The sequence below is a fragment of the Agrilus planipennis genome, unplaced genomic scaffold (genome assembly GCF_000699045.2).
Source record: "Agrilus planipennis isolate EAB-ADULT unplaced genomic scaffold, Apla_2.0 scaffold190, whole genome shotgun sequence".
NCBI lineage: Eukaryota > Metazoa > Arthropoda > Insecta > Coleoptera > Buprestidae > Agrilus > Agrilus planipennis.
Genome location: NW_020442444.1, coordinates 218430 through 231374, shown reverse-complemented (window position 1 = coordinate 231374; position 12945 = coordinate 218430). Strand labels below are relative to the sequence as shown.

The 12945-nt window shown below is 31.4% G+C and overlaps 1 protein-coding gene across 3 annotated transcripts; it reads right to left on the bottom strand.

The window, feature by feature from the left end:
• Positions 1-9126: 9126 nt before the first annotated feature.
• Positions 9127-11950, bottom strand: LOC112906385. Of its 3 annotated transcripts, XM_025980381.1 has the most exons (3): positions 11768-11950; positions 10367-10577; positions 9127-10330 (listed from the first exon to the last, which is right to left on the bottom strand). In XM_025980381.1, exons 2-3 carry the CDS (start codon positions 10551-10553, stop codon positions 9132-9134), a joined length of 1386 nt encoding a protein of 461 aa, XP_025836166.1. In that variant the 5' UTR covers positions 10554-10577; positions 11768-11950; the 3' UTR covers positions 9127-9131. The 3 variants fall into 3 exon arrangements, with proteins under 3 accessions (XP_025836166.1, XP_025836165.1, XP_025836164.1); XM_025980380.1 differs by having other exon boundaries at positions 9127-10577; positions 11738-11950; XM_025980379.1 differs by having other exon boundaries at positions 9127-10577; positions 11768-11949.
• Positions 11951-12945: the final 995 nt, after the last annotated feature.

Sequence of the window (12945 nt, the reverse complement as noted above, 5' to 3'; positions counted from 1 at the left end):
ATAAATCATTAAGCAGTACTTTCTAAGTTGCCGAAATAGATAAGAACTGCAGCTGTGTACGTTGTTGAAGAAGACGATCCTGTCCCTCCACCAAGCATCAAACAAGCACTTGATGCAGCGAAACTATTAAAAAAATACTTTTTTTATAATCAAATTGATCCAGCAGTATCCCAAGATATGAGTAAGATGCGTAACAAAATACAATTAAAATATTGGGGCAGCAGAAAACATCAGACGAAGATAACAGGCTATACGCAATGTATGAATAATAATGTTCGTGTGCAAAATGTGTACTCTATTGGTAAATGCATATTATTATAGAGTAGTAAAACAATATCTTTTATTTCTCTCCATTTTACGACCACTTTTTATAACGCCGAAAAATGTTCAATCCCTTAAGTGTCGTTATATAGAGATTACACTGTAAAAGCTAATATTTTTTTATTATTTCCTTTCTCATTACAGTAGATGTTAATACATAAAAAAATAATCAGCCCCTCATTCATTATTTAAAGTCGCTTTTTATCAATACTTCTGAGTGAGCAATTAATGAAATTTTCAAAAGCTACTTGATGTTTTAAGTATGTACTGTCCCGAGAAAATATTAATAAATAACAAAAATTGATTTTTCTTCACTTTTCCAATTTTTAAGATTCATGAACTCTAAAAATGTTTAATCGTGTAAATTTCAAATCGTAATAAAGTAATAATTCGATTACAATTTTTTTTATTTCACGTTACTGTAAATAAGTATACATATATTTTAACAAAATCGCACAATCGGTCTAAATATTAAAAAACGGATCACTTTTTTTAATTTGATCGATTAATTTTTGCATATACATATCTATNTAGAAAATGTGGTCTTCTTTGACACTATGTATATTGGGTTGCTCACACTGTATGTTGGGTTACCTACACATAATACTGTATGTTGGGTTGCCTACATGTCACATATGGAACTTACAAATAATGACTGTCCTATATTTATAAACATTTAGATCAAAAGCTTAAGTTGGACCAAATTACACACAATTAGACAAATTTCATAAAAATTGGTTAAGTAGTTTCGAAGTTTACCCCGAACAAACATTGTGACACTAGATTTTTATATATAGATATGTATAGAATTATTCTACCGAAATTTGAAATCTTAATTCTCAGGCAGTTATAAAAAATGCCCCACACGTGTTACTTCAAGTTGATAAAACAACTAATAAATATTGCAAAACGTCTAATAAGTTCATACAGTAAATGCATAAATAAGAAACTGCCAATTCTGTATTGCCTTCGCCATAAATTTTTCTCCGACCTTTTTGATCACTTTACTTACACGAAGTAAAGGCTCCAGGGTGACATTTACCGACAAATGTTAAACCGACGGCTGCGCTATTTGACCCATAACACGATACATATTCTCGTGTTCAGAAAATAATTTGATGACGTAGAATGAATACGGGGTGAAAATTACATGTAACAAATAATATTTATTATATAGATAGCGTAAATTTCCCTTGTTTTCATCACTTTTAAATTTCTTTTGTCATTAAAAAAAGTTTAAAAATATATTTTGCAAACTCATTATGTCCTTTTTATAGCAGTATTAGCATCTAGCAAGGAGAACCTAGAGATAGCTTTAAATAAAATGGAAGCGGTACTGACAGATCAGTACTGTATGAAAATAAATAAAAGTAAAACTAAAATACTGATAAGTGAGGATGGAAGGAGTAGTAGGGATATAAAGCAGAGGAAATTTGTTAAAACCCACGAACATTACAGTATCTTGCATGTCAGATAAGTGTACAGTAGGAAGGTCGTTATTTCGACAATTTTCGAATTTTTATGCTCCACCCAGGGGCTCATAAGTTTCGAAACAATTAAAAGACAAATTTTTCTTAAATTTCAGGTCTTCAAGTCTTTATCTTAATCCATACTGACTTGTAATGTAACTTTTCTGATTAACATTGAATGTTTGGCATTATTTAATCAATTATTTATTCCGGTCAAAATCGTTCAATAAATTTAAAACTTGGCAGACGTCAACCCTGTAAGAGTAGCTATGCCTCAGGATTTTTATAGATTTTTGGCTTAAGATTTGAAGAATATAAACTATGTATTTCGAAAGATATGAGATATGAGAAGCATAAAAATTAGACAACTGTTGAAATAAGGACTTCCATAGTTGTACAAGGTACAGGTGTTTTCTAACAACTCTATGGAATTACATATTTACGTATTATTTCTGGTCAAATAAATTATTAAACTGGCAGCATAGCGCCGTCTGTAGAAATTTACTGAAACTTTAATTAAACATATAGCATAGAAGAAATCAACTTTGCACGAAACATTCTTTTATTCAATTTTGAGTATTTTTAAAAAAAATCAACAGAATCACAAAAATTTTTCTTTTATTAGAATTTTAATGAATGTGAAACCCGGCACCTCCGCCNTAAAATTAGAGTAAGAATCGAGTCATCGTGACAGAAAATAAGATCCAAATTTTTTTCCAGCGTGCAAATTTTAAGGTACATCAATGAAACTAAAAACAGTGATAAAGTGTAGAAAAACTAATTTTGTTCAGTGTACAACCCAGCAACAACGTAATTTCAAAATACGAACAACTTTTTTAAATGTTCAAACTACTTTTTGTATTTATTCGTTTGAGAATGTTAAAAAAATTGACTCTAAGCTCAATTACTCTCAGTATGCAAATTATACTTCCGTTCATTTTTATAGTACAGATGGGGAATTTTCAAATTACAGATATACTAATTTTTTAGCAAAATCGTTTGTGAATTTTACAGTTTTTTTATTAAAATATGAAAGAAGAAGCACTTTGATAAACGTTATTTAAACAATTATAGGTTGGATTACCTCTAGGTCCACTCGAAATGTCAATTTATTTTAAATTTTAAACTAGTTGTCCCGGCTACGCGTTGCTATAATTCGTTAATTCTAATATGTCTAATGAATATTGCAGTTACTAAATGTTTTAGTGCAGTCTAATTAAGATTCACTAATAAAGATAAAAGCATTTTAACTGATCTAAAAACCCACATAAATGAGAATAGAACATTACGCCAAAATTTCAATAATCTAAATGCTGATTGATGTACAATATTTTTAGTTTGCTAACACAAATAGATTTGATGGTTTCCCTACACGTAAGCAGGCGACATATAGTTGACCATGGGATAAATATGTATAGTTAGGGAGCTGACACGCAAAAAACACATATTATCCCAACCTTTTACCGCCTGGCAGATCAGCTTTTCAAACAAATTAGAGCATTTTTCTTCTGTAATATACATATGGGCGGAACACAGGTTTATTTCGAAATAAGGCGGAGAGAAAAAATCGAAAAGAAGGTAGGCCTATCCATTTGATTTTGGCAGTATAATTTGCTTAAAATACTCCATATTCTGGGAAAAATAATGACAGAAATTTTGGCCAGGCATATTCCATTTTTTATATAAATTATATCCGTCAAAACCAAGCGCTTAGGTCGACATTATCTTCGATTTTCCCCCCTCTCCCCTTATTCCAAAATGGGGTCCAAATTCCGCCTATAATAGGTAAAATTTATAGAGCCGGACTTGTTGAAAAATCCAGAATGTGACGTCTAGAAAATGTGGTCTTCTTTGACACTATGTATATTGGGTTGCTCACACTGTATGTTGGGTTACCTACACATAATACTGTATGTTGGGTTGCCTACATGTCACATATGGAACTTACAAATAATGACTGTCCTATATTTATAAACATTTAGATCAAAAGCTTAAGTTGGACCAAATTACACACAATTAGACAAATTTCATAAAAATTGGTTAAGTAGTTTCGAAGTTTACCCCGAACAAACATTGTGACACTAGATTTTTATATATAGATATGTATAGAATTATTCTACCGAAATTTGAAATCTTAATTCTCAGGCAGTTATAAAAAATGCCCCACACGTGTTACTTCAAGTTGATAAAACAACTAATAAATATTGCAAAACGTCTAATAAGTTCATACAGTAAATGCATAAATAAGAAACTGCCAATTCTGTATTGCCTTCGCCATAAATTTTTCTCCGACCTTTTTGATCACTTTACTTACACGAAGTAAAGGCTCCAGGGTGACATTTACCGACAAATGTTAAACCGACGGCTGCGCTATTTGACCCATAACACGATACATATTCTCGTGTTCAGAAAATAATTTGATGACGTAGAATGAATACGGGGTGAAAATTACATGTAACAAATAATATTTATTATATAGATAGCGTAAATTTCCCTTGTTTTCATCACTTTTAAATTTCTTTTGTCATTAAAAAAAGTTTAAAAATATATTTTGCAAACTCATTATGTCCTTTTTATAGCAGTATTAGCATCTAGCAAGGAGAACCTAGAGATAGCTTTAAATAAAATGGAAGCGGTACTGACAGATCAGTACTGTATGAAAATAAATAAAAGTAAAACTAAAATACTGATAAGTGAGGATGGAAGGAGTAGTAGGGATATAAAGCAGAGGATAGCGTAGGGTCGTGGCGCCTTTAATAAAAAGAAGTCACTTCTATGCTCGCGAACGGTTAATTTAGAAATTCGAAAAAGATTGTTAAAGGTGTATGTTTGGAGCGCAGCGCTGTACGGGTGCGAAACATGGACGGTGGGCGCAGCGGAAAAAATGGTTAGAAGCGTTCTAAATGTGGTCTTACCGGCGAATGATGAGGATATCGTGGATAGAAAATGTTAGAAATGAAGAGGTACTAGGAATAAGAGAATGTAAGATAATAAAAAATAGGCGAGATAGGTTGGTAGGACATCTTCTCAGGTATAAAAGTCTAGCCAGGGAAATATTAGAGGCAGAAACAGGAGTTAAGAGGAGTATACCAGATTAGATTACTGTTCGCAAATAGTTAAGGATGTGGGCTGTTCTAGTTTTAAGGAAATGCGAAGTTTAGCTCAGGATAGGAAAGAGTGGAGGTACGTTCAACCAGTCTTAGGACTGACGACCTTATGATGATGAAGTTTAAACGATAACGCTAACACGTGCCATTATATGAATAATTAATTTGAAAGTAAATCACATAAGTTTTTTCGATGCTTTTTATCTTACTTTTTCCGTTTTACTTATAATAAGTTTAAAATAATTTTTTTAAATGCGTAAATTTGATTTCCATACTTATTTATTTTTCGTTTTAGGTAACTTCATTCCTAATCCGTGTAATTATTTACTTTTTTTCAAAACAGGTAAGGCAAATTGTTCATCGAACAAAAAAAATCAACATTAATGTGTTGAAATTTTCTTCTTTTGTCGCACAAGCGAAAACGAAAATTTGGTAAATATATGAAATTTTTCTTTTCAACCACGTTTATTTGAAAATATCACCCGCTATTCTCTGAAAACTGTCTTAAACTAATTGAACTCTCAAAACTTTTTGAACAAAGCTTTAAAATACATTAAACCATTTTCTATTCAAAATTGTTCATACTACTTTATTGCAAAAATAGCTTCTCTGGGATAAACAATTTGAATTATGCTAAAACTACTGAACGAATCGATATGAAATTTTGACCACTTATTAAGTACTATTATACGTATCTTTCCACACAATATCAATGTCGCTAATTAAAACTTGCAATAGTTATTGCTTATTATAAATGTTAAAGAATTCTAGTTTTTTACCATTTGCTGGGTAACAAATTAACATTTTGGCAATTGTAAAAGGTTATTTTGTAGGTTCTTCAATTCTCTACAACATGATTACTGTGAATTGATACTTAGATTTTATTTATTTATCATTAAAATACAATAATACACGAAAATTTGCTAGTTTTTTACTTTAACCACAGTATAAACCTAATATAGTTTATACTGTGCTTTTAACTATTTATTACGGCAGAAAAAGTATAAAGGCTGTTCTTATAGGTCTATATTACCTGAAAAACGCTTTTTAGATGGATGAGTGAGTACCACTACAAAAAAGTCTTATTTACCTGGTATACACGGAGAAAATAAAAAACGAAAATTTACCTAAGTATTATAGCGATATTTACAATTTATTCCACCAGCCCATTGTACAATATCAGAAACTGTTCATATAATTTTAATTTTTTTTTCCATTAAAATCATAGGACTTTTCGTGGAGACGAATTTTGTGACGAAAGTTAAAAGAAAGTCGAAAGAATGCTTTTATTATGAACAACGCCGTAACAGTAATAAAAGATATATGAATGCTTTATATAGAAAAGATGCAAATGTAAAGCATAAAAAGACCTGTAAAAAAAGTCGAAGACGACATACATCTTTATGTTAAGATTAATTCACAAATCAATAAAATATTATTCTTATTAACATTGACAACTACTACACATAATACTGTATGTTGGGTTGCCTACATGTCACATATGGAACTTACAAATAATGACTGTCCTATATTTATAAACATTTAGATCAAAAGCTTAANACTAAAAAATTTTTATTTACAGTACATTTTTTGAGTGCAACATATATAAAATCCTTACAAAACATAGGTTACAGTAAGACATAAATCTAAACATTAACGAATCTATGAGCTGTTTTAATGACATACCGGGTGTCTCATTTTAATCTGCCATACTAATATTTCGCCAGGAAAATTTTAAATAGAAAAATTACTTCTACAAATCTTATTAGATTCTAAAGGAGTTATTTAATTATGTAATCCGATACCAGGTCCGGGACCCTGGTGATGTCTCGTGACACCTACCCACCTTTTTTTAATATAGAAGCCCCTACTTTCTATTTCAATCCAAAGATAGGTAAAAAAATATCTAATCCGAATCACACAAAAATGCTTTTTTTAATATCTCAATTTAAATACTCAATATTTAAGAGAAATGATTATCTTCAGTTACTCACCAAGTTTTCTATCGAAATGACAAGTATTGTCCATTAAAATGACCCGATAACTCTTAAATATCTTCAAATTAAGTTGAAAGATTAGGAAAAAAGCCTTTGTGCAGGACTTTGATAAGGTCTGCACATCAAAAAAATACTTTTTGACAATACATTTAAATGTAGTTTTTTCATAGAATCATATTCTGTAACAGAAAATTGGGATTTTCTTACTTAAAGAATCAGGTTGGACATCTGATTCAGATGACACCCTTTTGTAAAAGTAAATTTTCGTTTTAAACTACCCTGGCGAAATATTGGCGGTGAGGGTTCCAAATTGAACACCCTGTATATACATATATAATATGACATATTTGGTATAAATGTGCACAGGATGTCCCGTAAATACTGAATAACCTTTAAACTGCGTATGTACAAACTTTAAATTTGGCACCCTTATACAATATTATGGTAACTATTTATGTTCCACATAAACATATTTAACAAAATTAGCTCGCTTTAGACCGACTAAAAAAGAAAAAATAAAAATTCAGATTACTTACTCGCAATTGGATGACATATCAGTCTCCCATAATGCACAATTTTCCTTTGTTTATGAGTCATACTATATAATTTGCTTCTAATAAACAAATGGTCAATTTGTCAATTTTCTTTTATTTTTCCATAATGAACTGTTATGTCTTATGTCAATACAAAAATTTCGTAGTTGAGATTTAAATAACTATGTATATCCCCCAATTATATTCACAAGGTATCATTTTTCAAGAATTCGCAAAATTTTTCATTTTCCAAAAGGCGTATTTTGAGCCAAACAAAATGCCAAGAAAAAATGACTGATTCATAATTTTTTTGTGGAAAATATTTCCATTTTTAACATCTAAAAAGAAGCTCTAACTTATTACTGCTTTGAATGTTCTGTAAATATAGGAGATTCGTCAATATTTTGCGGGATCGATAATTATTAAGCACACAGCACACTGTATATGGATAGTGCGAAAAATCTACCATTTTTTTTATCAATCTCGCATGAGAAGGGGCCGTTCAGGTGTAAGCAGGTTTTTTGCAATTATTAACATTTCTCATCCCCCTCCTTAGCAAAAGTAAGCAAAGCTTTTACCCCCCCCCCTCTCATACTTACGTTAACAGTGGTACATGCATTTTTCAATGTGTTATGGCGACTTCATTGATTCATAATCAACAGTTCCGTTTTCTTAGCATAGACAAGTAGGGTTGCCAACCAGAATAAGCAAAGCGTAATACTTGAATGGTCCCAAATAACAAATTTTAAGAATTTAAAAAAAGTACAATGTAAACTCTTTATAACGTCACTCGATTTAACGACAAACTCCTTAAAACGTCGAAGTTGCTTGACTTTGGTTGGTTTACATTGTTTTCTATACAATATTACACTCTATATAGCGTCACGCTCACTCTATTTAACGACAACAATGCGGCATTATAAATCATTGAGCAGTACTTTCTAAGTTGCCGAAATAGATAAAAACTGCAGCTGTGTACGTTGTTGAAGAAGACGATCCTGTCCCTCCACCAAGCATCAAACAAGCACTTGATGCAGCGAAACTATTAAAAAAATACTTTTTTTATAATCAAATTGATCCAGCAGTATCCCAAGATATGAGTAAGATGCGTAACAAAATACAATTAAAATATTGGGGCAGCAGAAAACATCAGACGAAGATAACAGGCTATACGCAATGTATGAATAATAATGTTCGTGTGCAAAATGTGTACTCTATTGGTAAATGCATATTATTATAGAGTAGTAAAACAATATCTTTTATTTCTCTCCATTTTACGACCACTTTTTATAACGCCGAAAAATGTTCAATCCCTTAAGTGTCGTTATATAGAGATTACACTGTAAAAGCTAATATTTTTTTATTATTTCCTTTCTCATTACAGTAGATGTTAATACATAAAAAAATAATCAGCCCCTCATTCATTATTTAAAGTCGCTTTTTATCAATACTTCTGAGTGAGCAATTAATGAAATTTTCAAAAGCTACTTGATGTTTTAAGTATGTACTGTCCCGAGAAAATATTAATAAATAACAAAAATTGATTTTTCTTCACTTTTCCAATTTTTAAGATTCATGAACTCTAAAAATGTTTAATCGTGTAAATTTCAAATCGTAATAAAGTAATAATTCGATTACAATTTTTTTTATTTCACGTTACTGTAAATAAGTATACATATATTTTAACAAAATCGCACAATCGGTCTAAATATTAAAAAACGGATCACTTTTTTTAATTTGATCGATTAATTTTTGCATATACATATCTATTTTAACCACTTCTAGAGATAATTTTCCTTTATTGTAAACATTTTTGAAATACGGTTTTTTAAACGCACTTTGTCGCTCCTTCTCGCTAACAAAATGTGACTTGTACGCCAGAGTTACATATTTAGCGTTTAAATGTACGCATTCTTGTATATTTTTTTCGGAAAATGAACGTTTGGTTTTTTGGGCTTCCAAGCCTGTATACAAAGCGATAGCGTTGAGAATTTTCTGCGATTCGCCTTTACTTATCACTCTAGGGTCCTTTGGAATAAGACTTGCGACAATATTACTCATTAATACTGACGGAAAATCAGCACCACAAATTTTCTTAAGCATTTTTTTTGTCACGGGTCTTTTCACTTTATTGTTATTATCATCGAACTTATGTAACATGGAGGCAACTACTGTGGGATTAGTCATGGCTATTCTTGATAAAGTCAATACTGTTGGACCGCCGTCTGATATTTTCGATTTTAAGTTGTAGATCTTTTGTAATTTAGTCAATTTTTCTGATGTTCTTCTATCAGAAGTATTTCTAATGAGATCTATATTACTACCTCTAGTTAAAAATAAGTAAATCAAAAATGCTTTGTTGCCTAATTCGTTACCAACTTTTATTTTCGAAAATTCTTCGTTTGTTTTAGAAGGGTTAAAACCGACATATTGTACCACTTGCATAAGTTCTTCTATTGTTCTATCTTCATTCTCTTCGCTACTCAGGAATGTATTCAGAAATTTTTCTACAGAAAAGGTTTGCTTATTTTTTGGATTGATGTGGATACCAGCCACTAAAGATGCTGATCCGTTTTTATTAAATATATCGTTGAATGTTGCATATTTATTTTTAGCTACACATTGTTGTAACTCTTCTTTGTGACTTGATGGTTTAGCAGATTTTATTGAAGGATGCTTCTTTTTTGGCATTGCATTTTTTGAACTACGTACTCCGATATTTTTTAACTCTTCTTCGTGAGTGGATGATTTAGCAGATTTTACTGAAGAATGCTTCGTTATTGGCGTTGCATATTTTGAACTGCCTACTCCAATACTTTTTTTGTTTCCACCATCTTTTACCATATCCAATCCCAAATCTGGATCTGGTCCATCATCATTTGTCATATCGCATTCAAAATCTGGTCCATCATCATTTATCATATCGCATTCAAAATCTGGTCCATCATCATTTATCATATCGCATTCAAAATCTGGTCCATCATCATTTATCATATCGCATTCAAAATCTGGTCCATCATCATTTATCATATCGCATTCAAAATCTGGTCCATCATCATTTGTCATATCGTATCCAAAGTCTGGTTCAACATCATTTGGGGATTCAAAGTCAAAGTCTAGTTCCATGACTGATTCAATACATGTAGGTACCTAATAAAAATCCCACAAATTGGTATCACCCACTACTTTTTAACCAAAAACAATTAAAACGTTAAAGCGTTTGCAACCTGCATTAACACGTTGGCTACCGTACTACCACATGTTATAACCCTTATACCCAATTGCATCCAGTGCTCCAGTGCGCACATACCGTTGCCAAATATTAATAAATTTTTTGTGTGCCAAATGGTTGATTTAATGTTAATTTTAGGTTTCGTAGATGGCGCTGTAGTATAGTATGAACAGGGGAATAACAGAAATACCCGCATATACAACATACCCCGAAACACGTAATATTGTTTGGATTATTTTAAAATAAAACACTAGTTAGATATTCTGCTTGGATCTATACTATTAAACATATTTATTCATAAACACATTAAAATTACTGTTTATCATCTTCTTTCTTTTCAATACTTACAATGTGTATTACATTCACGTACGTTGCATAATGAAATAGGCAAAAGTTTTTCATACAAATGTATTATACTTCATTTACTTTCTCTAGCGATGTCTTGGATGCGTGCTGGTAAAATCGTAGGTAGGGAGAAAAAAGCTCATTATACTCTCTTGTTCATTAAACATACTTTTTCATACAGTACCTGCCACAAGTTTTGTTCAATCATGAATAGTAGTGCGAGTCGAAAACAAGCGTTAAAGCCTTTAGTATGTCTTCAAATATAAATAAACATTTTAGTAGTAAATGGTACCAATAACAGCACATTTGAGCAATGCAATTGTAGTGGATAAAATGGTTAAATTTTCCGTGTAGTACTGTACGGATCATACGCTCCTCACCGGTTAAGAGTTTGGCCGAGTGTTGTCTCCTTCCTTTTCTGACCTAATGCTGTTCTTTTCTACTTTGCGCCGGTCAAACTGAAGGTCACATCGCTATAGAAACTATACGAAGTATAACTCTTTTTTAATCTTGTATGTTATAATTATATATATAGTACTTGATATCACCGGTGATACACACTGTACAGATACGAACTCTAAAAATAAATGCATCGCGGATAATACCTAATAATACCCAGTGATAGATAGGCATCACTGGGAATCACTCACAAGAGTGCACATATGTGGCCTAGTAGCTTGGTAGTCAATGTGTTTTAAAATTGAAACACGAATATAAACAAAAGTAAACTTACATCTATTACATTATAGGAAGTAAATATTACCTTCGGTAATTTCCACACACTATTTCATTGGTTTTTCACACTTTCAGTACCACAGATATTAAACACTAACGCTAAAATGTTCCTGAAATTATATCGTACAACACTTTCTCAATTAAAAGCATACTAAATCGTTGGACGTGCTTCAGTTGGTATTATGTACTCTTTCAGTTCAAACTGCGATAAATAGATGTATGTATATGTATATTGTATATTATTGCATACCTATGTATGCGTAATTTCCTCTCGCATTTACTATACACTACCTCCAAAAAAATATAACATAAATAAGAATGGAATTAAATTCTTCAAAACTATTGTAGAAGGAAAAACTGAAAGAACGAGGAAAGACGGGAATGAGCTAGATGAAACTTTGTAAAACAAATAAAGGCGAAAGTGTGGGAATTCCAGCAATAGATCGAAGTCAAAAAGGAGAAGGAAGATAAGACAAGCGTGGCGATTGTTCCACCGACAAGATTACAGATTTTAAACAAATTGTCGTCATTATCATTCATCACCATCTAAATTTTCAAATAAGCTGTTCGGTAATTATGCATTAGTGAGACCCCACTCCAATTCCATAAAAAGAATTTTTTGGAGATTGGCTGATCTTCAGGGTGAAAGTAGATAACAGCTTGGGGAAACTGGAAAAACTAAAATTTCATTTGTTTCAACTTAGTTCAACTATGAACATAATATTTCTTTATAGTAACAGTTCTTGACTGAAAAAGAAGGTGCATATATAACACAAACAGAAAAAAAGGAGTAACAGGGTTACAAGGAACAAACAAAAATTCCAAAGAAACTTTTCAAATTTAAATATTACTCAAAAAAAAGTTCCTAAATTAATTCGTAGAACTTTCCATTTTCCATTTTCAACATCCTGAAGGTGTGCAAATCCCAAAAAGGTTTTTTTTTATAAAGTTAGAGTAGAGCCCCACTAGGTAAAAGTCTAGATGATGGCGTGGCGGAGGGGATCGAAAGAGGAGGTCTCCCCCACCACAGTACCATAAAAAGTTCGTGGCGGTCTCGCCCCCATAAAAAGTTATGGGGGTTCAAAGTTAATAAATATGCCAATTTTTATACATTTCTAGGCATGTAAATATTTATATAGTCATTCTTAAACAATATTCAAAGGTAAAACTAATGAAAAATACATAAAAATATTGAGAAAGTTATAT